Raw genomic sequence first — 23,485 nt, 5'->3', positions numbered from 1 at the left:
GTTTTGGACTTAATTATTTTGATCATCTACAAACTTTGCTTACTCACTGATTATCCCCTTTTCCAGAACATTTATGAATATGTTGAACATCACTGGTCCTAGTACAGTTCTGCGGGGGACACAGCTATTTACCTTTCTCCATTCTGAAAACTAACCACATATTCCTACCCTTTGTTTCCTGTCTTTTAACCAGTTACTGATCCATGAGAGGACCTTCCCTCTTAACCCATGGCTCCTTACTTTGCTGAAGAGCCTTTGGTGAGGAACATTGTATACTATACACACTGATCCCTCTTCCCCACATGCTTGTTGACCCCCCCCAAAGAATTCTAAAAGTTTGGTGAGACATGATTTCCTTTCACAAAATCCATGTGGATTCTTCCCCAACAAATCATGTTCATCTATTTGTCTGATAATTTTGCTCTTTACTACAGTTTCAACCAATCAGCCTGGTACTGAAGTTAGCAATCACCAGGATCGCCCCTGGAGCCTTTTTTAAAAGTGGACGTGTTGTTTCTTGACTTTAGCAAAGCTTTTGACACAGTCTCCCACAGTATTCTTGCCAGCAAGTTAAAGAAGTATGGGCTGGATGAATGGACGATAAGGTGGATAGAAAGCTGGCTAGACTGTCGGGCTCAACAGGTAGTGATCAATGGCTCCATGTCTAGTTGGCAGCTGGTATCTAGCGGAGTGCCCCAAGGGTCAGTCCTGGGGCCAGTTTTGTTCAATATCTTCATAAATGATCTGGAGGATGGTGTGGATTGCACCCCCAGCAAGTTTGCAGATGACACTAAACTGGGAGGAGAGGTAGATACGCTGGAGGGCAGGGATAGGATACAGAGGGCCATAGACAAATTGGAGGATTGGGCCAAAAGAAATCTGATGAGGTTCAACAAGGACAAGTGCAGAGTCCTGCACTTAGAAAGGAAGAATCCCATGCACCGCTACAGACTAGGGACCGAATGGCTCGGCAGCAGTTCTGCAGAAAAGTACCTAGGGGTTACAGTGGACGAGAAGCTGGATATGAGTCAACAGTGTGCCCTTGTTGCCAAGAAGGCCAATGGCATTTTGGGCTGTATAAGTAGGGGCACTGCCAGCAGATCAAGGGATGTGATAGTTCCCCTCTATTCAACATTGGTGAGGCCTCATCTGGAGTACTGTGTCCTATAAGAAGGATGTGAAAAAATTGGAAAGAATGCAGCAGAGGGCAACAAAAATGATTAGGGGACTGGAACACATGAGTTATGAGGAGAGGCTGAGGGAACTGGGATTGTTTAGCCTGCAGAAGAAAAGAATGAGGGGGGATATGATAGCTGCTTTCAACTACCTGAGAGATGGTTCCAAAGAGGATGGATCTAGACTGTTCTCAGTGGTGGCAGATGACAGAACAAGAAGTAATGGTCTCAAGTTGCAGTGGGGGAGGTTTAGGTTGGATATTAGGAAAAACTTTTTCACTAGGAGGGAGGTGAAGCACTGGAATGGGTTACCTAGGCAGGTGGTGGAATCTCCTTCCTTAGAGGTTTTTAAGGTCAGGCTTGACAAAGCCCTGGCTGGGATGATTTAGTTGGTGTTGGTCCTGCTTTGAGCAGGGGGTTGGACTAGATGACCTCCTAAGGTCCCTTCCAACCCTGATATTCTATGATTCTATGATTAGCTATCCTCCAGTCATCTGGTACAGAGGCTGATTTAAGCAATAGGTTACATACCACAGTTACAGATTTCAGAGTAGCAGCCGTGTTAGTCTGTATCCGCAAAAAGAAAAGGAGTACTTGAGGCACCTTAGAGACTAACCGATTTATTTGAGCCTAAGCTTTCGTGAGCTACAGCTCACTCTCACGAAAGCTTACGCTCAAATAAATTTGTTAGTCTGTAAGGTGTCACAAGTACTCCTTTTCTTTATACCACAGTTAGTAGTTCTGCAATTTCATATTTGAGTTCCTTCAGAAGTCTTGGGGCAGTATCACCTGATTCTGGTGACCTATTACAGTAGAACCTCAGAGTTATGACCATCTCGGGAACTGAGGTTGTTTGTAATTCTGAAATGTTCGTAACGCCGAACAAAACATTGTGTTTGTTCTTTCAAAATTTTAAAACTGTAATATGGACTTAATACAGCTTTGAAACTTTACTATGCAGGAGAAAAATGCTGCTGTTAACCATCTTAAGTTAAACGAAACAAGCAGAGAAACAGGTTCCTTACCTCGCCAAATACTTTTTTTTAAAAACGTTCCCTTTATTTTTTTAGTAGTTTACGTTTAACACAGTGCGGTACTGTATTGGCCTTTTTTTTCTTTTGGGGGGGGGGGGTGTCTCTGCTGCTGCCTGATTGCATCTTTCCAGTTCCAAATGAAGTGCGTAGCTGACCAGTCAGTTTGTATCTCAGGTGTTCATGGCACTGAGGTTCTACTGTGTTGTTTCATTTATCAATTTGTTTCAAAACCTCCTCTGGTGACACCTCAATCTGGGACAGTCCCTCAGATCTGTCACCTAAAAAGAATGGCTCAAGTTTGGGAATCAAGAATTAATTTACCTTCCCCGCAATGGCTGTGTTTTCCTCAAGTTGTCCTTTAGCACCTCGATGGTCCAGTGGCCCCACTGATTGCTTGGCAGGCTTCTTGCTTCTAATGTACTTCTTTTAAAAATTGCTGTTGGTTTTTGAGTCTTTTGTTAGTTGCTCTTCAAATTCTTTTTTTTTTTTTTGCCTGCCTGATTATACTTTCACACTTCACTTGCCAGAGTTTATGCTCTTTCCTATTTTCCTCAGTAGGATCTGACTTCCAATTTTTAAAGGATGCCTTTTTGCCGCTAATGGCCCCTTTTACTCTATTGTTTAGCCATGGTGGCATTTTTTTGGTCCTCTGTTTTTTGTTTTTTGTTTTATTTGGGGGTATACACTTAAATTGAGCTTCTGTTAAGGTGTTTTTTTTTAAAGTTTCCATGCAGCTTGCAGGCATTTCACTTTTGTGACCGTTCCTTTTAATTTCTGTTTAACTAGCTTCCTCGTTTTTGTGTATGTCCCCTTTCTGAGTTAAATGCGACCGTGGTAGGCTTCTTTGGCATCCCTCCCACAAGGATGTTAAAATTAATTACATTATGGTCACTATAACAGAACAGAGTAGCAGCCGTGTTAGTCTGTATTCGCAAAAAGAAAAGCTTATGCCCAAATAAATTTGTTAGTCTCTAAGGTGCCACAAGGATTCCTTTTCTTATAACAGAACAGTTCAGCTATATTCACCTCTTGGACCATGTACTGTGCACCACTTAGGGAATAAATCAAGAATTACCTCTCCCTTTGTGGGTTCCTGGACTAGCTGCTCCAAGAAGCAGTCATTAATGGTGTCTAGAAACTTTTTCTCTGCATCCTGTCCTTCGGTGACATGTACCCAGTCAATAAGGGGATAGTTGAAATCCCCCATTATTATTGAGTTGTCTATTTTTATAGTCTCTCTAATCTCCCTGAGCATTTCACAGTAACCATCACCATCCTGGTCAGGTGGTCGGTAGTACATCCCTGCTGCTATATTCTTATTATTCAAGCATGGGATTTCTATCCAGAGAGATTTTATGGCACAGTTTGATTCATTTAAGATTTCTGCTATATTTGACTCTATGATTTCTTTCACACATAGTGCCACTCCCCTACCAGCATGACCTACTCTTTCATTCCTATATATTTTGTACCCGGGTATCACCATGTCATATTGATTGTCAACATTCCAACCAGTTTCTGTCATGCCTATTATATCAATATCCTCATTTAATACCAGGCGCTCGAATTCACCCATCTTAGTAGTTAAGACTTCTAGCACTTGTATACAACATCTGTCACTTTCTAGCTGTCTGCCTTCGTGTGATGTAACTGAATGGGATTCTTGTTCATTTGACTGTTTCTCTTCAGTTTCTACCTGTACTTTATCAACGTTCATCCTCACCTCTTTATTATGTTACAGAGAATTCCCGCGAATAGATCCCCCCTATGGGATGTCTCTGTCCGAACCACATGCTCCTCTGCACCTGTTGGCTTTCCCCCAGACCTTAGTTTAAAAACTGCTCTTCGACCTTTTTAATTTTATACAGGGATCAGTACTAGGCCCGAAAATACTCTACATTTTCATCAATGATCTGAAAGTAAATATAAAATCACTGCTGATAAAATCTGCGGATAACACAAAGACTGGCAAAGCGATACCTAACGATGAGGGGAGAGCAGTCATACACAGAGATCAGGATCACATGGCAAGCTGGACCCACTCAATCTAAATGCATCTGACTACAGGCAAATGCAGTTCGACAGCTAGAAATGAGGACTGCAGGCCACGGCTACAGAATGGGGATTGTATCCCGGAAAGCAGTAACTCTGACAAGGATTTAGGGGTCATAATGGACAAGCAACTACTGGCAGCTTTACTCCAGTGGGGAGCCGGATGTCCTGGTGCAGGTGAGGTACAAGAGCCTAGAGAGAGAGAGAGAGCATCTTGGAACCCACTTGGATACCGTTGTTTGGCAGGAAAACTCCCCTTTCCCCTTCACAGGAAGAGTCAGTCTCCAAAGTATTTAGAGCAGCTGCCTCAGCTCTACAGTACTGTGAGAGAGAGAGAAAATCCCATCCCTGCCTTGTGATCAGGCCTGCCGTGTCTTGGAAACGCATCAGACCCTGCAGAGGAGGGAGAGGCTGCGGGTAGCCACATGCTCGCTACCTGAAGCTGTAGAGCTATGAACCACCGGAGGGACCATCTGCCTGCAGAATGGGACCAGCAGAAACTGAGCTTCCATTTACACAGCCCCTGAAGTTGTGGAGCCAATCATGAAAATGGGACCAAGTGTAAATGATGATGCCACATCTTCCTGCATCTTCAGGCAGCTCAAACCCACAGCGCTGAGGTGTGACCTTCCCCAGTGACCTTAGTCAACCAGCTCCCCACCCCCGGCATGCTCATGCAGTCTATTCCACAGCCACAGGATCTGGCATTGTTCCCCACCCTGCCATGCAATTTAGCATGTTTGCTATGAAATCTGCCATTTTGCTGCCACTAAGGGCCAGGCCCGGACTTCTGTTTCCCTTCCCTGCCAGGACCTGCCTGCAGCTGCCTCTTACTTTTCAGCTTCTCCCACAAGGCGGGGTTATTGACTTGCAGGGCATGGCCCCCACCTGGCTCCTTGGGACCCAGCAGCACGGCGCTGGGAAGCTGCAGCATGAGTCCAGAGGCTGCCTGGGAGAAGGAGAGCCCGAAGCGCAGGCCCACAATCAGGACTCCCCGGAGAAGAGTGAAGCAGCCAAGGCCCAGGGAGCTGAGCTACAGAAGCTAGCTACAAACTCCCCCGTCATCACGCTGGGGAAACGAAGGTTCAGACCCAGGCTACCTAGACGCTGCAGAAGCTCAGCAGCGCTGCCTGCGTTCTCAAGAGAGATCCTGTTCTCAGCTGAGTGCGATCATGGTGCACCCCAGCCTCCACCGGCTGCTCCTCTCCCGCGGGGCTCAGGATACCCTCCCTTCCACCCACAGCTAGGGTTCTTGGGCTGAGCCCCTCCCAGGCTCGGATGGGCTCCAACAGGGTCCTGGTTCACAGAGATCAAGGCCAGCAGGGACTATTAGACCACCCAGTCCGACCTCCCGCATAGCACAGGCCACCCCCATGCTGAGCCCAAGAACTTGTGACTGAAGTACAACATGTGTCCGCGCAAAGCGCATATTTCACAAAGGCCCCCACCAGACACCAAGGGACAGAGAACCCACCGCTTCCCCTGGCAGTTCCAGCATTTCCAGCGCCCGGCTGTGAAAAACGTGAACTTTTACTGCCCAGTGTGAATCTGTCAGACTTCAGCCATCGGCTCTTGCTCTGCCTGTCTCTGCTAGAGTAGAGAGCTCTTTACGGCCCAGTCCTGTCTCCCCAGGAAGGTCCTGACACACTGTACTCAAGTCACCTCTCAGTTGTCTTTTGGACGAGCAGATTGAGACTCTCACTGTCACACATTTTCTCCGGACTTCAAATCAGTTTTGTGGCTCTTTTTCACACCCGCTTCAATTTTTCAACAGCCTTTTAAAGATACGGGGCCCGGAATGGTCACTCCAGACACAGAACCAGGAGGCTCCCTGCCCTGCTGACCTAAAGAGCAGAGGAGACTCCCAGGGCCTAAAAGGAGCAACAGCTTTGCATTTCCAGAGGCCTGGCTCGGCTCGGCCGGCCGGTTGGCCGGGGGAAGGGACCCAGGCAAGGGGGCAGTGGGCAATACGCAGGGTCTTTTCTAGCTGCCTTTGTCTATCAACCATGCTCGTGGCTGTAGTGCCCAGCGGCCAGGCACCATCAACTGCCATCCTTGGAATCAGCTGGCCCAGATCAGGTCTCCAAACCTCACATCCAGGGAAGAGAAGATGGAACAAATGCCCGGGAAACATCCGTCCGAGACAGGAGCCCAGACACCACGAAATGGAGCCAGCTCAGCCTCACTGCTGCAGGGGCTGGCCCCAAGCCCGAAAAGCCAGAGGCAGAGGCCCAGCCAAAGAGCGGGGGGCATGGTGCGTGGAACGTCACCCGTGGACATCCCGCCACTGGCCAGGAGCCGGGCTCCGAAGAACTGGCTAACCTAGCGAGGAGGGCTTTAAACTAGATTCACCGGGGGAAGGAGACCAAAGCCCTGAGGTAAGTGGAGAAGCGGGATACCCGGAGGAAGCACGAGCAGGAGCGTGTGAGAGGGGAGGGCTCCTGCCTCATACTGAGAACGAGGGGCGATCAGCGGGTTATCTCAAGTGCCTATATACAAATACACAAAGCCTGGGAAACAAGTAGGGAGAACTGGAGGTCCTGGCAAAGTCAGGGAATTATGATGTGATTGGCTTAACAGAGACTTGGTGGGATAACTCGCAGGACTGGAGTACTTTCATGGATGGGTATAAACTGTTCAGGTAGGACAGGCAGGGCAGAGAAGGTGGGGGAGTAGCACTGTATTTAAGGGAGCAGTATGACTGCTCAGAGCTCCGGTACGAAACTGCAGAAAAACCTGAGAGTCTCTGGATTAAGTTTAAAGAAAAGGAGTACTTGTGGCACCTTAGAGACTAACCAATTTATTTGAGCATAAGCTTTCGTAAGCTACAGCCCACTTCATCGGATGCATCCGATGAAGTGAGCTATAGCTCATGAAAGCTTATGCTCAAATAAATTGGTTAGTCTCTAAGGTGCCACAAGTACTCCTTTTCTTTTTGCGAATACAGACTAACACGGCTGTTACTCTGAAACCTGGATTAAGTTTAGAAGCCTGAGCAACAAGGGTGCTGTCATGGTGGGAGCCTACTATAGACCACCGGACCAGGGGGATGAGGTGGACGAGGCTTTCTTCCGGCAGCTCGCAGAAGCTACTAGATCTCATGCCCTGGTTCTCATGGGTGACTTCAATCATCCTGATATCTGCTGGGAGAGCAATACTGCGGTGCACAGACAATCCAGGAAGTTTTTGGAAAATGTAGGGGACAATTTCCTGGTGCAAGTGCTGGAGGAACCAACTAGGGGCAGAGCTCTTCTTGACCTGCTGCTCACAAACCGGGAAGAATTAGTAGGGGAAGCAAAAGTGGATGGGAACCTGGGAGGCAGTGACCATGAGATGGTCGAGTTCAGGATCCTGACACAAGGAGGAAAGGAAAGCAGACGAATTCAGACCCTGGACTTCAGAAAAGCAGACTTTGACTCCCTCAGGGAACTGATGGGCAAGATCCCCTGGGAGAACAACATGAGGGGGAAAGGAGTCCAGGAGAGCTGGCTGTATTTTAAAGAATCCTTAGTGAGGTTACAGAACAAACCATCAGGATGTGTAGAAAGAATAGTAAATATGGCAGGCAACCAGCTTGGCTTAACAGTGAAATCCTTGCTGATCTTAAACACAAAAAAGAGGCTTACAAGAAGTGGAAGATTGGACAAATGACCAGGCATGAGTATATAAATATTGCTCGGGCATGTAGGAATGCAATCAGGAAGGCTAAATCACACCTGGAGTTGCAGCTAGCGACGGATGTTAAGAGTAACAAGAAGGGTTTCTTCAGGTATGTTGGCAATAAGAAGAAAGCCAAGGAAAGTGTGGGCCCCTTACTAAATGAGGGAGGCAACCTAGTGACAGAGGATGTGGAAAAAGCTAATGTACTCAATGCTTTTTTTGCCTCTGTCTTCACGAACAAGGTCAGCTCCCAGACTACTGCACTGGGCAGCACAGCATGGGGAGGAGGTGACCAGCCCTCTGTGGAGAAAGAAGTGGTTCGGGACTATTTAGAAAAACTGGACGTGCACAAGTCCATGGGGCCGGATGCGCTGCATCCAAGAATGCTAAAGGAATTGGCGGATATGATTGCAGAGCCATTGGCCATTATCTTTGAAAACTCATGGCGATCGGGGGAAGTCCCAGACAACTGAAAAAGGCTAATGTAGTGCCCATCTTTAAAAAAGGGAAGACGGATGATCCTGGGAACTACAGGCCAGTCAGCCTCACGTCACTCCCTGGAAAAATCATGGAGCAGGTCCTCAAGGAATCAATTCTGAAGCACTTAGACGAGAGGAAAGTGATCAGGAACAGTCAGCATGGATTCACCAAGGGAAAGTCATGCCTGACTAATCTAATTGCCTTCTTTGATGAGATTACTGGTTCTGTGGATGAGGGGAAAGCAGTGGACGTGTTGTTCCTTGACTTTAGCAAAGCTTTTGACATGGTCTCCCACAGTATTCTTGTCAGCAAGTTAAAGAAGTATGAGCCGGATGGATGCACTACAAGGTGCGTAGAAAGTTGGCTAGATTGTTGGGCTCAGCGGGTAGTGATCAATGGCTCCATGTCTAGATGGCAGCCGGTATCTAGCAGAGTGCCCCAAGGGTCGGTCCTGGGGCCGGTTTTGTTCAATATCTTCATTAATGATCTGGAGGATGGTGTGGATTGCACCCTCAGCAAGTTTGCGGATGACACTAAACTGGGAGGAGAGGGAGATACAGTGGAGGGTAGGGATAGGATACAGCGGGCCCTAGACAAATTATAGGATTGGGCCAAAAGAAATCTGATGAGGTTCAACAAGGATAAGTGCAGAGTCCTGCACTTAGAAAGGAAGAATCCCATGCACCGCTACAGACTAGGGACCGAATGGCTAGGCAGCAGTTCTGCAGAGAAGGACCTAGGGGTGACAATGGACGAGAAGCTGGATATGAGTCAGCTGTGTGCCCTTGTTGCCAAGAAGGCCAATGGCATTTTGGGCTGTATAAATAGGGGCATTGCCAGCAGATAGAGGGACGTGACCGTTCCCCCTCAATTCGACATTGGTGAGGCCTCATCTGGAGTACTGTGTGCAGTTTTGGGCCCCACACTACAAGAAGGATGTGGATAAATTGGAAAGAGTCCAGCGAAGGGCAACAAAAATGATTAGGGGTCTGGAACACATGACTTATGAGGAGAGGCTGAAGGAACTGGGATTGTTTAGTCTGCGGAAGAGAAGAATGAGGGGGGATTTGATAGCTGCTTTTAACTACCTGAAAGGTGGATCCAAAGAGGATGGTTCTAGACTGTTCTCAGTGGTGGAAGAGGACAGGACAAGGAGTAATGGTCTCAAGTTGCAGTGGGGGAGGTTTAGGTTGGATATTAGGAAAAACTTTTTCACTAGGTGGGTGGTGAAACATTGGAATGCGTTACCTAGGGAGGTGGTGGAATCTCCATCCTTAGAGATTTTTAGGGCCTGGCTTGACAAAGCTCTGGCTGGAATGATTTAGTTGGGATTGGTCCTGCTCTGGGCAGGGGGTTGGACTAGATGGTCTCCAGAGGTCCCTTCCAACTCTGTTATTCTATGATTCTATGAACCGCTCCAGTCACAGATCCACAATGAACTCCCGCGTCCGGACACGGAGACACGCTTGCCACCCACTGTCTGCAGCGAGAAGCCTCTCTCCTCGAAGAGCAGGAGTCTCCGCCCCGGCCCGACAGCTCTGGCGGAAGAGAGGCCACAGGCAGTGCCTGGCTCCGGTGAGTCACCCCAGCCATTCAAGGCAAGCAGCACCAGAGGAGAAACGCTGGAAGGCCGGGGCTGCCACCCTCCAGGGGACCTGGGTCCCCTTCCCAGCCCTGGGATGCCAGCCAGGCCGGCAGCATCCACAGTCCCTGCAGGCGCCCTCCCTCCCTCAGCTCCAGATCCCTCAAGGACCCAGCACCGTGCGCAGACCCATGCAGCAAGGGATTCAGGCGCCCACTTCCATCTTCCTCTGAGGGTGCCCCGCCCCCGCTCCGCCCTTCCCCCAAAGCCCCGCCCTCACTCCGCCTCTTCCCCCAAAGACCCACCCTCACGTCACCTTGCCCCACCCCACTCTGCCCCCTCCTCCGGCACCCCGCTCTCGCTCCGCCCCTTCCCCCAAAGCCCCACCCTCACGTCACCTTGCCCCACCCCACTCTGCCCCCTCCTCCGGCACCCCACTCTCGCTCCGCCCCTTCCCCCAAAGCCCCACCCTCACGTCGCCTTGCCCCACCCCACTCTGCCCCCACCCCCAGCGCCCCGCCCTCGCTCCGCCCCTTCCCACCTCCGCTCAGCCCCCTCCCCGCAGCACCTCCTACCCACTGCCGAACAGCTGATCAGCAGGTGGGTGCTGCACACCCTCCAGCCCTGGAGCCCCCACAGAGTCGGTGCCCGTGGGACGGGGGACGTCACACAGCACAGTGCACTGAACCGGGGCGGGGGGTCTGGGGCACCGTGGCACGGGCCTGAAGTTCCAGCTCTGAGGCGTGAACCGGCGGGTGGGTCCCACCGACGTCAGACACAAACGTCCTCGACAATCCGCGGCAACACACCAAGGCGGCCTGAGACTGCAGCGCCCCGGCCCTCTCCTCACCGCAGCATTTCTGTCGCTCCCATGGTCGCCACACACGCTTCTTGGGAAGCCACTCGAACCCAACGGCACCCGGCTTCGGGCACGCAGGGGAGCTGGGCCTGCCAGGACTGAGGGCAGGGCTACCCCCAACCGCTGCAGCGGAGCAGCGGTGTCACCGGAGTGCTTCCCACACCGAAGGGAGGGCTCCCCCCATCGGCAGAGGGCCCATGCTGACGGGAGAAGCCTTCCCACCGGCAGAGCGCTGTCTACACGGGGGGCTAGGCTGGTGTCACTGAGGAGAACAGAGCTGCCCAAGCATGTGTCTGCCCTAGCACACAGCGCCCCACGTACACACGTCTCTCCTGCCCATCCCCAAGCTACCACCAGCCCCTTACACCAGACCCCGCCCCGACGCCCACCACTCTCCTCACCCAGCGCTTTCTGTTCATGCCTCTCAAGGCAGGGGTCAATTCTGCAAGGTCCTGGGCAGCCTCACCTCCCACAGATTTCAATGCCAGTCAGGGGCACTCAGCACCCTGCAAGACCAAGGATCCTTCTTTGCTAAGACATAAGATGTCCAGAGAGAAGTGACCCCAGAGCTGCTGCTTGTGCTCATTCCTTTGCTCTAAAGACTCCAGTATGCCCCATCTGCACAGAAGGGTGGGTCAGAACGAACAGCTGGTCATGCCACTGCCTTTGGTTCCCCCTTTCCAGGGTCCCTGTCCTGTCCTAGCATATACGGCCAGGAGCTCAGCACCTGCCACAGTGACACATGGCTGGCGACCTGATGAGCCCAAGGAGTGACAGACATGCCAGGATTCCCAGGCCCACTCTCCCAAAGGAGATCCAGCCAGGACTCTAACATTGACTGTTTTCTGAGACCCTGAGTGACGCTTGCCTTGCTCACGTCCTCCCAGCCATTCCTTGTGGTTTCTAAAGCCCTGGGAATGTAAAGGCTCCAACGGGACAGTTCTGCCAAGGTCATGGAATTAGCAGAAAAGAAGCTGGCTAAACAGAACTCTCTCCTTCCCCTAGGGTGTAATTTACTCCAGGCCAATTCAGCTGAGCCAGGGAGCTCATCACACCGCCTGGCTGGACTAGGCTCCACCAGAGCCAGGGACAGAAACATGGGAGGAATCCCAGTCAACTTCAGATTTCTTTTCCTTTACAAGCGCCTTCACCTGGTGGCAGCCCCTTTCCATATTTTCTTTGCAAGCCTGAGCCCCAGAAGTGCACATCCCATTTTACAAAGGCTGTTGGAAAATTGGAGAGGGTGCAGAAAAGAGCCACAAAAATGATGCGAGGGCTGGAAAAAATGCCTTATGGTGAGACGGAAAGTGCTGAATCTGCTGAGCTACTCAAAAAGACGATGGAGGTGACATGATTACAGCATATAAGTACCTCTCCGGGGAGACAAGACCAGGTTCTCCAGGGCTCTGTAATCTAGTGGAGCCAGGCAGAGAACCAGTGCCTGGGAGCTGAAGCCAGACTGAGAAATAAGGCACAAATGTGTGCTAGGGATGGTGATTAGCTACTGGAACAAGCTCCCAAGAAAGGGATGGTTTCTCCAGCTCTCGGTGTGACTGGGGTCCTTCTGGAAGAAGGGCTCGCCAAACGCAAACAGAAATGACTGGACTCAGTACCGGGGGAATTGGGTGAGATGTAACAGCCTGTGATAGGTCAGGCTAGACGGTCTAAAGGTTCCTTCTGGCCTTAAACTCCATGACTTGACTGGGAATGAGGCCAAGCCCTATAGCACAGTTCAGAGCTCACCTGCCCAAGAGAAGCAAAAGGGCTGTGCAGCACCATGCACACTCAGCCCAGCGCTCCCTCCAGAGGCAGCCTGTGCACCCACATGCAGCAGGACAGAGGTTTCCAAACCAACACCTTGACAACAGAGCCCTAACCAACGGGCAGGTGAATCAGATTCGTGGGGTCTGTGGGAAAGGGGAGAGCATGGAGACACCAGCAAACCACTGCAGAGCGGCTTGTGATGGAAGGCGTCAGAGCAGTGCGAACAGGAGCTCTGCAAGCTCCTCTCTCACCTCTAAGGGGTTTCACGCTAGTCCACTCCCACGTCCCCGCATGCTGTGGCAATGCCCCTTGCTACGTCCTGCTACTATTTTAGTCTTCCCAGCCCTGAGCCTCTGCCCATCCTGCTCAACCTGTTCCAGTGCTGGGTTTGTGCAGAGCAGCTCAGTCCCATCACATGGGCCAGGGCCAGTAAGAACGTCTCTCTCTCTCTAGCCTCAGCACAAAGGCTCTTCTCCAGGCCCTCATGACCCCATGTCCTGAGACTGCAGTCTCCTCCCCTCCCCTGCCTCGGTGCACACAAAACACTGCTGCCAAGATCAGTTTTTGGGCTCTTCATTCTGACCACACTATCCCCCAGTTAATCCCTTTGCTGTCCCCATAGAATCATAGAATATCAGAGTTGGAAGGGACCTCAGGAGGTCACCTAGTCCAACCCCCTGCTCAAAGCAGGACCAGCCCCAACTAAATCATCCCAGCCAGGGCTTTGTCAAGCCTGACCTTAAAATCCTCTAAGGAAGGAGATTCCATCACCTCCTAGGTAACGCATTAAAGTGCTTCACCACCCTCTGAGTGAAAAAGTTTTTCCTAATATCCAAAGCATTGAGTACATTAGCTTTTTCCACATCCTCTGTCACGAGGTTGCCTCCCTCATTCAATAAGGGGCCCACACTTTCCTTGACTTTCTTCTTGTTGCTAACATACCTGAAGAAACCCTTCTTGTTACTTTTAACATCTCTTGCGAGGTGCAACTCCAGGTGTGATTTGGCCTTCCTGATTTCACTCCTGCATGCCCAAGCAATATTCTAGCCCCTGCAGGACTGTCCCTCGCTAGCTAGAAGCCTTTGTTTCATATCGGCCCCGTTCCTCCAACCCCACTCACAATCCCAGCTTTACGCACCCATCTGTCAGGGTCTCAGACAAACATCTTCCACCCACCCTCTGCTGGGACTGAGCATTCCAGTCCCTCCTGAATATTCCTTTTTGTCAAGGCACTTCGTAACTGACCAGGTCACCCCTGGGTACCATGTATACCTATTGCACATATTGGGGGGCAGAGCCCTTTACAGTGAAGACACTAAGATCCTGCAGTATAAAAATTCTTAGTTTGTTTTTTCCCCAGGAGCTCTAGTGTCTCCACAGTTTGCAGCAGGACTCTGAAATCTCACTGCAAGACAGCCCTGAGGTCAGGGAAGCACCTTTTGCAAGCCTGCTAAAAAGCTATGCAGGTTTGACAGAGCTATTGCAACTTACCATTTCCTGCCCGTGGGTCACATCATGCCACGGCTGCTGGCAACACACCCAACACCCTAGCCATTCCATAGCACTGCATACTCATACACAAGGAGCCCACAATTTCAGTGTGTTCTGCACCCTCTTTCTGCTGCTGCCAGCTAATGTCGCCCTCACGCTCAGAGGCCAAAGTCTGTGCTGAAGTGCTGAACTTTCAGGGTTCAAGCGCTGATGGGGAGGCATGAGGGGGGTGCTGGCCTGTGCAACCTTCACTCAAAGAGTTTAAGGCCAGCAGGCACCATTCAATCATCTTGTCTGGCCTCCTGCATCCAGGGAACTGAACCCAGTGATTTCTATATCAAGCCCAGAACTTCGGCTTGAGCCAGGACACGTGTCTTTTAGAAAGATGTCCCATCTGAATGCAAAGCCCTCACGTGATGGGAGAATCCCCCACATCGCTATGGAACTGCTCCAATGCTGAATTCCCCTCACTGTTAATTCTGCCCTGTTCTGAATATACCTTATGGTACAGCTTTTGAGTCTGTCTGCCCTGCAAAAAACCAAAACCCACGGCAGCGAGTCTTAGTGCCCAGGTCAACTGACTCAGGATTCGGAACCCTCCTTCCCTGCTGGGTTTCAGAGCCCGGGCTCCAGCCCAAGCGGGAAGGTCTAACCTGCTGTTTATATCCTCATAGTGCAGGCCTGAGTCTGTTGATCCAGCCTCAGAGACTCGCTACCACAGGGTCTTTTTTTGGGTGTAGACAAACCCTTTAATTACTACTTTTCCCCAAGGGAATAAATCAAGGAGACTAACACAAGAATCTGTAGGATCCCTCCCTTATTCAGCTTCGAAGTTGGAAGACCCGGAGAGAACAAGGCAGGGGCTGCTGGAAGAGAATGGGTGGCCTGGTGGCTAAGGCAGTTGAATTCCTCCAAGGAGAACTAGATTCTAACCTTGTCTCTGCCACAGAGTTCCTATGTGATGTTGGACAAGTCACTTAGCCAAAAGTTTAGCAGACAGCCACTTCCTGTGCATTCCTCATTTTCCAGATGCCCAATATGAGAACTCTGGGACCGGACTTCCAGAAGGGCAGAGCAGTTAGAGCTAACACTGGAGTCAGTTGCACCTGACAGATTTCGGTTTTACATTTTTCCTCTTTCCAAAGAAATTATATCCAAAACATTCTGTTAAAAGAAAGGTTTCAGAGTAGCAACCATGTTAGTCTGTATCAGCAAAAAGAACGAGAAGTACTTGTGGCACCTTAGAGACTAACCAATTTATTTGAACATAAGCTTTCGTGAGCTACAGCTCACTTCACCCGATGCATTTTTTGTTAAAATAAAATTATTACAGGGTCTGTATACACTGCAATCAAACACCGTGACTGGCTCGTGTCAGCTCCCTCGGGCTCACAGGGCTTGGGCTGCAGGGTTATAAAAGCGCAGTGTAGATGCCCGGGCTCAGGAACCCCACAAGGGGGGAGGGTCCCAGAGCCCAGCTGACACAGGCCGGCTGCAGGCATTTTATTGCAGTGTAGACATAACCAAAGTTGTAACATGCAAAGCTAAAAGCCGGGGGACAGAGGCAACCTCATCACTGCTCCCTTGTGTATGGGCAGCTAATTTTCAAGCATGTGAATTTGCAACTTTAATTGGCCACATTTGCAAAGTTATACATCAACTTGCCAGCACTTCTGTTTGATGTAACTGAACTGCTTCTGAGCTCCACATTCGAACAACTGCAAATGTCAGGGAATATTCTAAGCAGCTCTGGGAAGAACTCTGTTTATTCTGATGCAAATCAGAAAAGGGACATGAGGAAACACCTGGCATCCAGTCAGCACACCTGGCAATTTCAACCATCTCTGTCTACATCTTGTCTGCAGAGCGAAGAACCACTTGATGGCAGCCATTAACACTTTCCCGCAGAACAATGCCCCCATCTCAGCTCCCAATGCAGTTTTAAAATGTTGACATTCTACATGATTTTTCACCCAGAGAGAAAGGAAAGAAATCAGAACGGTGGAAGGGGAGAGCACGTGGGAGGGCACAGAGGGAAAGGGAAAGAATGGGGAGCACAGAGCCCCTGGCATTAGGGAACAGGAGGTCTGGGGGACACAGAGCCCCTGGCATGGGGAAATAGCGGGGGCGGGGGGGGGCAGAGTCCCTGAAGTAGAGGGGGCTCAGAGGGGGCACACAGGAGCTTGTTGGGGGAATGGACAAAGGCCAAGGAGACTTCAGTGTGCACAATGTGCTGGACCGAAACGGGAACAAAGTGTGCAGCCAGCCACCAGCTTTCTTTGAACAGATTTTTGGATAGAATGTCTTCGTTTTTTGTAACGAAAGAAAAAAGGTAAAACCAACAGATACCAGAGGCAGCTGCCACCTCCCCTGCCCACCAGGCGTCCCCAGCAGGCTCTGAATGTGGACGCTTTAGCACCACAGCACAGCCCGCATGAGGCGCTGGTGAGACCTCCCCTGGAATGCTGCGTGCAGTTCCGGTCTCCCATGTTTAAGGAGGAGGAATTCAAACTGGAACAGGTACAGAGAAGGGCTACAAGGATGATCCGCGGAATGGAAAACTTTATGAAAGGAGACTCAAGGAGCTTGGCTTGTTTAGCCTGACCAAAAGAAGGCTAAATATATCAGAGGGATAAATACCGGAGAGGGAGAAGGAATTATTTAAGCTCAGTTCCAATGTGGACACAAGAACAAATGGATATAAACTGGCCATCAGGAAGTTTAGACTTGAAATTATACGAAGGTTTCTAACCATCAGAGGAGTGAAGTTCTGGAACAGCCTTCCAAGGGAAGCAGTGGGAGCAAAAGACGTATCTGGCTTCAAGATTAAACTTGATAAGTTTATGGAGGAGATGGGATTACATGATTTTGGCAATTAATTGATCTTTAAATATTCATAGTAAATAGGCCCAATGGCCTGTGATAGGATGTTAGATGGGTGGGATCTGAGTTACTACAGAGAATTATTTCCTGGGTGTCTGGCTGGTGAATCTTGCCCATATGCTCAGGGTTCAGCTGATCGCCATATTTGGGGTCAGGAAGGAATTTTCCTCCAGGGCAGATTGGAAAAGGCCCTGGGGGTTTTCCCCTTCCTCTGTAGCATGGGGCATGGGTCACTTGCTGGAGGATTCTCTGCACCTTGAAGTCTTTAAACCATGATTTGAGGACTTCAATAGCTCAGACATAGGTGAGAGGTTTATTGCAAGAGTGGGTGGGTGAGATTCTGTGGCCTGCATCTTGCAGGAGGTTTGACTATATGATCATAATGGTCCCTTCGGACCTTAATATCTATGAATCTATGTGAATGAACGACCTAGGGAATGCAGTTTGGGAGCAATCTTCCCTATCTTCTAACAGTGAAACTGCCAGACTGGATCAGACTGGAGGTCCATCTAACCCAGTGTCCTCTCTGACAGTGGTCAGCACCAGATTCTGCAGTGAAAATTGGGGGGGGGGGGGAAATGTGCCCCCTGCATAGGTCTCAGCATGATCTCTCCTAGTTTGAAACTGACAAACCCTGAAGTAAAAGGTTTAATATCCATTCCAATATCCGTGGTCGTTAATTATTACAACTCTGAATATTCTTGGTATCCTTGTAAATGTCCAATCCCTTCTTGAATCTTACATTTTTGGCCTCAATGACTTCCTGAAGCCATGAGTTCCACAGTTTAATCACATGCTCAGTTTTGAATTTCCCACCATTTAATTTCACAGAATGTCCCCTAGCTCCTGTATTAGAAAAAGGGAATTGGACACTCCTGATCTCCCATATCTATACCAGTCAGTATTTTATAGACTTTTATCATATCCCCTCTTATTTATCTCCTCTCTAAGGTAACAATCCCAAGCTTTTCAATCACTCTTCATAGAGAAGTTTTCAAGGCCCTTGATCATTCTCGTTGCTGTTCTGTGAATCCATCTAGGTCTCAGAACCCTTTCTGAGATGGGGTGACACAGTATCCCCAAGAGGGGGCAGGCCGCTAGACCCAAGTTCTGTGTAAAGGGGGTCAAACAAGGGGAGCCTGGCCCAGCTCTCCTCCATCCTGGAGAAGCAGAGGTACGGCCAATGTCCTCCCGCTCCCCACGAGACTATGGGCTGAGTCTGGGGTGATTGGGTGGGAGCCCAGCCCAGCTCTCTCCCCCCCAGCAGCTCTGGCTACAGCTGGGCTACATTTGGGTTTCCAGAACAGCGAGCGCCGGTGGCGGCAGCCCAGCCTTGGAACTTCAGGGGCTGGACACCTGCCACGACGAAGCCGTGACAATGCACACCACAGCAGGGAAATGGCAAGTTTCTTGTTTACAGCCCAAGGACCCATCTCCGGCCACTACTCCTCTGCTGGGAATAGCCAAAGATCTGCTGCCACCGAGGGAAGTGTGCCGGTTCTCAGGAAGTCACTCCTTAGGCAGGTTGATGAGAGGGGCTTCTGTCAGCCTAGCTCTGCATTGCTCCCCTTCCCACTACCCTTGGTTTATTTGCCTATTTCTCTCTCTTTCAACCGTCAGTTCCTAGAGGCAGGGGACAGTGGCTTCTCCCTTACACTGGGAAGAACCCAGTTCACTGTGGGTACTATTGGAAACAATAATGTTAGCCAAGTGGACAAATTCTTCTCACTCAGAACCAGATATAGATTGGAAAGCAGGGCTCCTCAGGCCAGAAGGATGAGCAGCCCTGTCCCCTGCTAGAGGACTGCACAGGTCCCCTACAAGGCCCAGGCTCCCAGCTCCTTGCCCCTACGCGGGGAACTCACACTGACAGAGCTCAGGATGGACCGAGGACGCAAGGAACTGCCACCTTGGAGGACTCAAGACAATACTCAGGATGGTTTCTTTATTTCAATGAATGGGGGGGGGGCCCACTGGGCAGAATCAAGAAAGACCGGAGGCCTCTGGGGGGGACCAGTTCACCGCAGTGCTACCAAGCGGTACAGGAGACACTCCAGCAGATTCCTCAGGCAGAATAACGGGCTTCTTAGTGGGCAGAGGTCTGAATCCCCACGGTCAAAATCAGCCAGAGCATGGCCTCATTGCCCAGCCTCCTCCTCACCCTCCACGCTCAGCCTCCCCCATCTGCTAGACACAATTCAATGGCCAAGCTCCCAATGCATAGGCTCCCTGCCACTCCCACGCCCCATTCCTGCAGTCAGCTTTGCCGCGCTCTGATGCAGTTTCTATGACCAAGCTCCCCAGCTCCCACAGCTGGTAATACACAAGCCTCCTCGAGACCAGCTGTGACAGCTCATGCTGCAAACATTGGAGCGATAAACAAGCCTGGAACACACGGGCACCAGCTAGCTGAGTGCACCTGTCCAGCAAATGCAGGCCTGTCCAAAGCAGCTTCTGGCCGATACACAGGCTTCTTGCAATCGCCCCTGGGAACCAGCCCTTGCCACCTGCTTTCCCCTGTGAGCACACAGACAAGCAGCCCCTACCTCTGCCCCCTACCAGACACACACACACGCACCCACTGGAGCCTGTGCCAACCGGGCAAAGACTTGAGCATGCACTGCTCTCTGACCTGCCTCGTGCAGTAACCCTGGCAAAAGCTGCTAGCTCAAAGGAGCTTTTTATTAACACAGATCCAAACACCCAGGGCAATTGTTGCTAATGAGCTGCCTCCCCCGCTAACCTGCAGGGGATCTGAGCTTCCTGGGCCCCGTTACCTGATTAACTAACGAGAGGCACATGCTGTTGAACACCACACCTGTCTGATCAGCGCCAAATTGGAGGGATCCACCAGCCACACCACGGCACCACTCAGGTCTCCAGAGCCCCAACTTCTCCCCTCCACCTCATGCCACACAACCACGCTACTTCACGCAGGCAAGAGGTGCCCCTTTCTCAGCCTTCTGTCTGGGCGGCCTCGGGAGGGAGAAGTGACTTACTCGCATTTCCCAGCCAGTTTAGACTGAAGTCTTCGCAAGTGGACTGCAAGGACTTCAATCTAAACTGAGTGGTGGCCAGAGAAGAGACACAGGGACTCTGACGGTGAGAAGGGCCCAAGTCCACAAACAAACAGTCTTCCCACAATTACAGAATTCTGTATCCATCTGACCCACTTTGGCCACCCAGGCAGGGGAATTAATCCCATCTGCATGCGGGGGGGTCAGGGCCACTGAGGCACATTCACTGGGGGGGGCTGCTCTGGCTGGAGCCAACAGCAAATCTACAGCAGGCTCTGTTCTGAGGAAAGACACACTGCTACCATGGCTTCCCCCAACCTCTGGCTTGTAAGGGCACAAGCACCCCATTCTGGCAGCGAGCCCTTCTCCCCACCCTCAGCCCCCTGGCTGGGGCAGCGGCAGAGAGGGCACCAGTCCCACACAAGTATGCACGTGCCCTAAGCAAAGCCTGGGTCTCCGGAGACGATTCTTACATCAGATCATCTCCTCATTAATAAACACCAGGGGCTGAAGCACAGGGGGGCTATGTGATGTTCAGTCATTGATTAATCACAGCCTATCTGCAGAGCCATGGAGAAAACACACCGGCAGCCAGGGCTCCATTTTCTGCAGCAGCCTGGCAGCTCGCTCCTGCCCAGGGGAAGCTGAGTGGGCAGGCGGGGGCAGCTCTTTAGAGGAAAGATCTGATCGCACTTTTATAAGGTACTTTTATCCTGTCTAATCAGACGCTGCCAACACAGCGGAACAAGGAGCCGAGGATGAAGCTAAAGAGCCTCCTTCAGAAGGAGACAAAACACAAACAGGCAGCAATTCTGACAGGCACAAAATGAAGGCAGCAAGAATGAGCAAGACACCCGAACATTCCCTGTGCGTCCCGTGCACCGGCCCCAGTGGCGAGTTCAGTGGAACTAGTGAGTCCCAACCCGCTGAGCACAGAGCCGGCCAGAAAAGGACCTGACAAGCATCCCCACAGAGAGGCCAAAGCGTGCCACCCACATCCATCCTCAGGACTCAGAGCCAAGCGGCAGCCAGCCCACGGCAGAAACCACCAGTGGGTCCGATCCCCTCTCACCCGTGCCATGGCAGATCAATCAGTTGAGGATTAACAGGGGATTAACCAGCGTTGCCTCCAGAATCAGTCCCAACGTCTCTGGAGAGCGAAGCCGAGCCAGTGCAAAGGCCAAAGGACCCCAGCATCCCACTCCCTCGGCCCGGGTCGGAAACAAGTCATGCTCCATGACTCCTCCCTGGGGACCAGCTGTCACCCGTTGTGATAGGGGAGCCACACTGCACCCGGGGCCCATCCTTCCTGAGGAACCCCAACACAACAGGGTCCAGTCCCCAGACCCAGAGGGGCTCCCCACACGCTCCCAGTCCCATTTGAGCTCCTCCTCGGCAGAGACTGGACCCTGTTCCCAAGGCACCCCATTCCCAATCCGGGAGTCCCTTCCCTGACCCCCACCATCTCTGCTTTCAGCTCAGCCCCAGCGAGGCCAGCGCAGTCGGGGAGGCCCTGTCTATGGCCCAGTCTCTCCAATTCCAGTGCCACCGCATTTGTTTCCAACTCAAACCCTTAGAGACCTGGTTCTCGGACCGGGATTTGGGCTTGTCCCCCAGGGCCAGCACCGTCCCTCCTCATCTACTTCAGTCTCCTCCTTGGGCCTTCTGGGAGAGGAAGATCTCAGACCTGACTGGCCTCTCCCTACCTCAAGTGCCAGTTCGGCCAGCGCTCCCTCAGGCGAGAGAGTTGCCCCAGCTCTGTGCCCACCGGCCTGGTTTGGCCCACGCTCCCCTCGGGCAAGAGGGCCTCTCTGATGCTGTGCCCCCCAATCCCGGCCTGGTTTGGCCCACGCTCCCCTCGGGCAAGAGGGCCTCTCTGATGCTGTGCCCCCCAATCCCGGCCTGGTTTGGCCCACGCTCCCCTCGGGCAAGAGGGCCTCTCTGATGCTGTGCCCCCCAATCCCGGCCTGGTTTGGCCCACGCTCCCCTGGGGCCAGAGGGCCGCCCCGGCTCTGGCTCCCTGCGCACAAAGGAGGGACCAGTCCAGTTCGGCTCACGTTCCCGGACCCGGTTCAGTTCAGCCCGGCCCGCGCTCCCCTCCGGCAGGGTCCCGTTCGGCCAGCACTCCCCGCATGGCCCGGCCCGCGCTCCCCCTCGGACAAAGCTCAGCCCACACTCCTCCCCTCCGGGCCCGGTTCAGTTCGGCCCGGCCCGGTTCGGCCCGCACTCTCCTCCCCCCTGGGCCCGGTTCGGCTCGGCCTGCGCTCCCCCTCGGACAAAGCTCGGCTCGCACTTCCCCCCAGCCCGGCGCGGTTCGGCCCGCAGTTCCTCCCCGGTTCGATTCGGCCCGACCCCGCACTCCCCCCCCCCCGGATTCTGTTCGGTTCGGCCCGACCCCGCACTCCCCCCCCGGATTCGGTTCGGTTCGGCCCGGCCCGCAGTCCTCCCCCCGGGCCCGGTTCGGCCCGGCCCGGCCCCCCGGGCCCGGTTCGGCCCGGTTCGGCCCAGTTCAGCCTGCACTCCGCCCCCCGGTCCCGGTTCGGTTCGGCCCAGCCCGCACTCCGCCCCCCGGTCCCGGTTCGGTTCGGCCCAGCCCGCACTCCGCCCCCCGGTCCCGGTTCGGTTCGGCCCAGCCCGCACTCCGCCCCCCGGTCCCGGTTCGGTTCGGCCCAGCCCGCACTCCGCCCCCCGGGCCCGCACTCCGCCCCCCGGGCCCGCACTCCGCCCCCCGGGCCCGGTTCGTTTCGGTTCGGCCCGGCCCGGCCCGCAGTCCTCCCCCCGGGCCCGGTTCGTTTCGGTTCGGCCCGGCCCGGCCCGCAGTCCTCCCCCCGGGCCCGGTTCGGCCCGGCCCGGCCCGCAGTCCTCCCCCCGGGTCCGGTTCGGCCCGGCCCGGTTCAGCCTGCACTCCGCCCCCGGTCCCGGTCCCGGTCCGGTTCGGCCCGGCCCGCGCTCACCCTCGATGGAGATGACGTGCTCCCGGATCTGGCTCTGCAGCCCCAGGTCCTCCACCCGCTCCAGCAGGTCGTAGACCGCGTAGATGTTGGGATGCACCGACTCGAAGCGCCCGATCTCGGCGCGGATGGCCGCCGAGTTGGAGAGGCCGAACTGGGGCGGGGGCGGCCCGGCCTGCGGCGGCCCCGAGGAGCCCGGCCCCGGCCCGCCCGGCGCCGCCAGGCTCTGCGGCTGCGGGCTCTGCCCGGGCCCCGCCTGGAAGTTCATGGCTGCGGCGGGCGCGGGGCTCAGCGGCGCGGGGCGGCGGGTGCCCAGGCCGGCGGCAGCCGCTGCATGGCCCGGCCCGGCCCGGCTCGGCTCGGCGCGGTCCGGTCTCCGCTGCTGGCTCCGCCGCTCCCCGAGCCCGGCCCGCCAGCCGCCGCAGCAGGACCCGCGTCACGCACCGCCCCCGCCTCGCCCCGCGTCAGCGCCGGCTCCGGGGACCGGCCCCCGCAGGGGAGGGGAAGGGGCCTGCCTCCGGCAGCCTCGGCCCCCCG

At 53.1% G+C, this 23,485-nt stretch overlaps 1 protein-coding gene across 4 annotated transcripts in view; it reads right to left on the bottom strand.

Annotated features, from left to right (window-relative positions):
- The window catches only part of AGAP3 (ArfGAP with GTPase domain, ankyrin repeat and PH domain 3), a 257,979-nt gene extending 234,763 nt beyond the window's left edge, over positions 1-23,216 (bottom strand). For all 4 annotated transcript variants that reach the window (XM_077808650.1, XM_077808651.1, XM_077808653.1 and 1 more), the window contains exon 1: positions 22,952-23,216. In XM_077808650.1, coding sequence (XP_077664776.1) covers positions 22,952-23,216 — 265 coding nt within the window. The remainder of the gene's footprint in view (positions 1-22,951) is intronic.
- Positions 23,217-23,485: the final 269 nt, after the last annotated feature.

The sequence above is a fragment of the Eretmochelys imbricata genome, chromosome 2 (genome assembly GCF_965152235.1).
Source record: "Eretmochelys imbricata isolate rEreImb1 chromosome 2, rEreImb1.hap1, whole genome shotgun sequence".
In the NCBI taxonomy this organism is placed as follows: Eukaryota; Metazoa; Chordata; order Testudines; family Cheloniidae; genus Eretmochelys; species Eretmochelys imbricata.
This window is presented reverse-complemented; position numbering and strand designations above follow the sequence as displayed.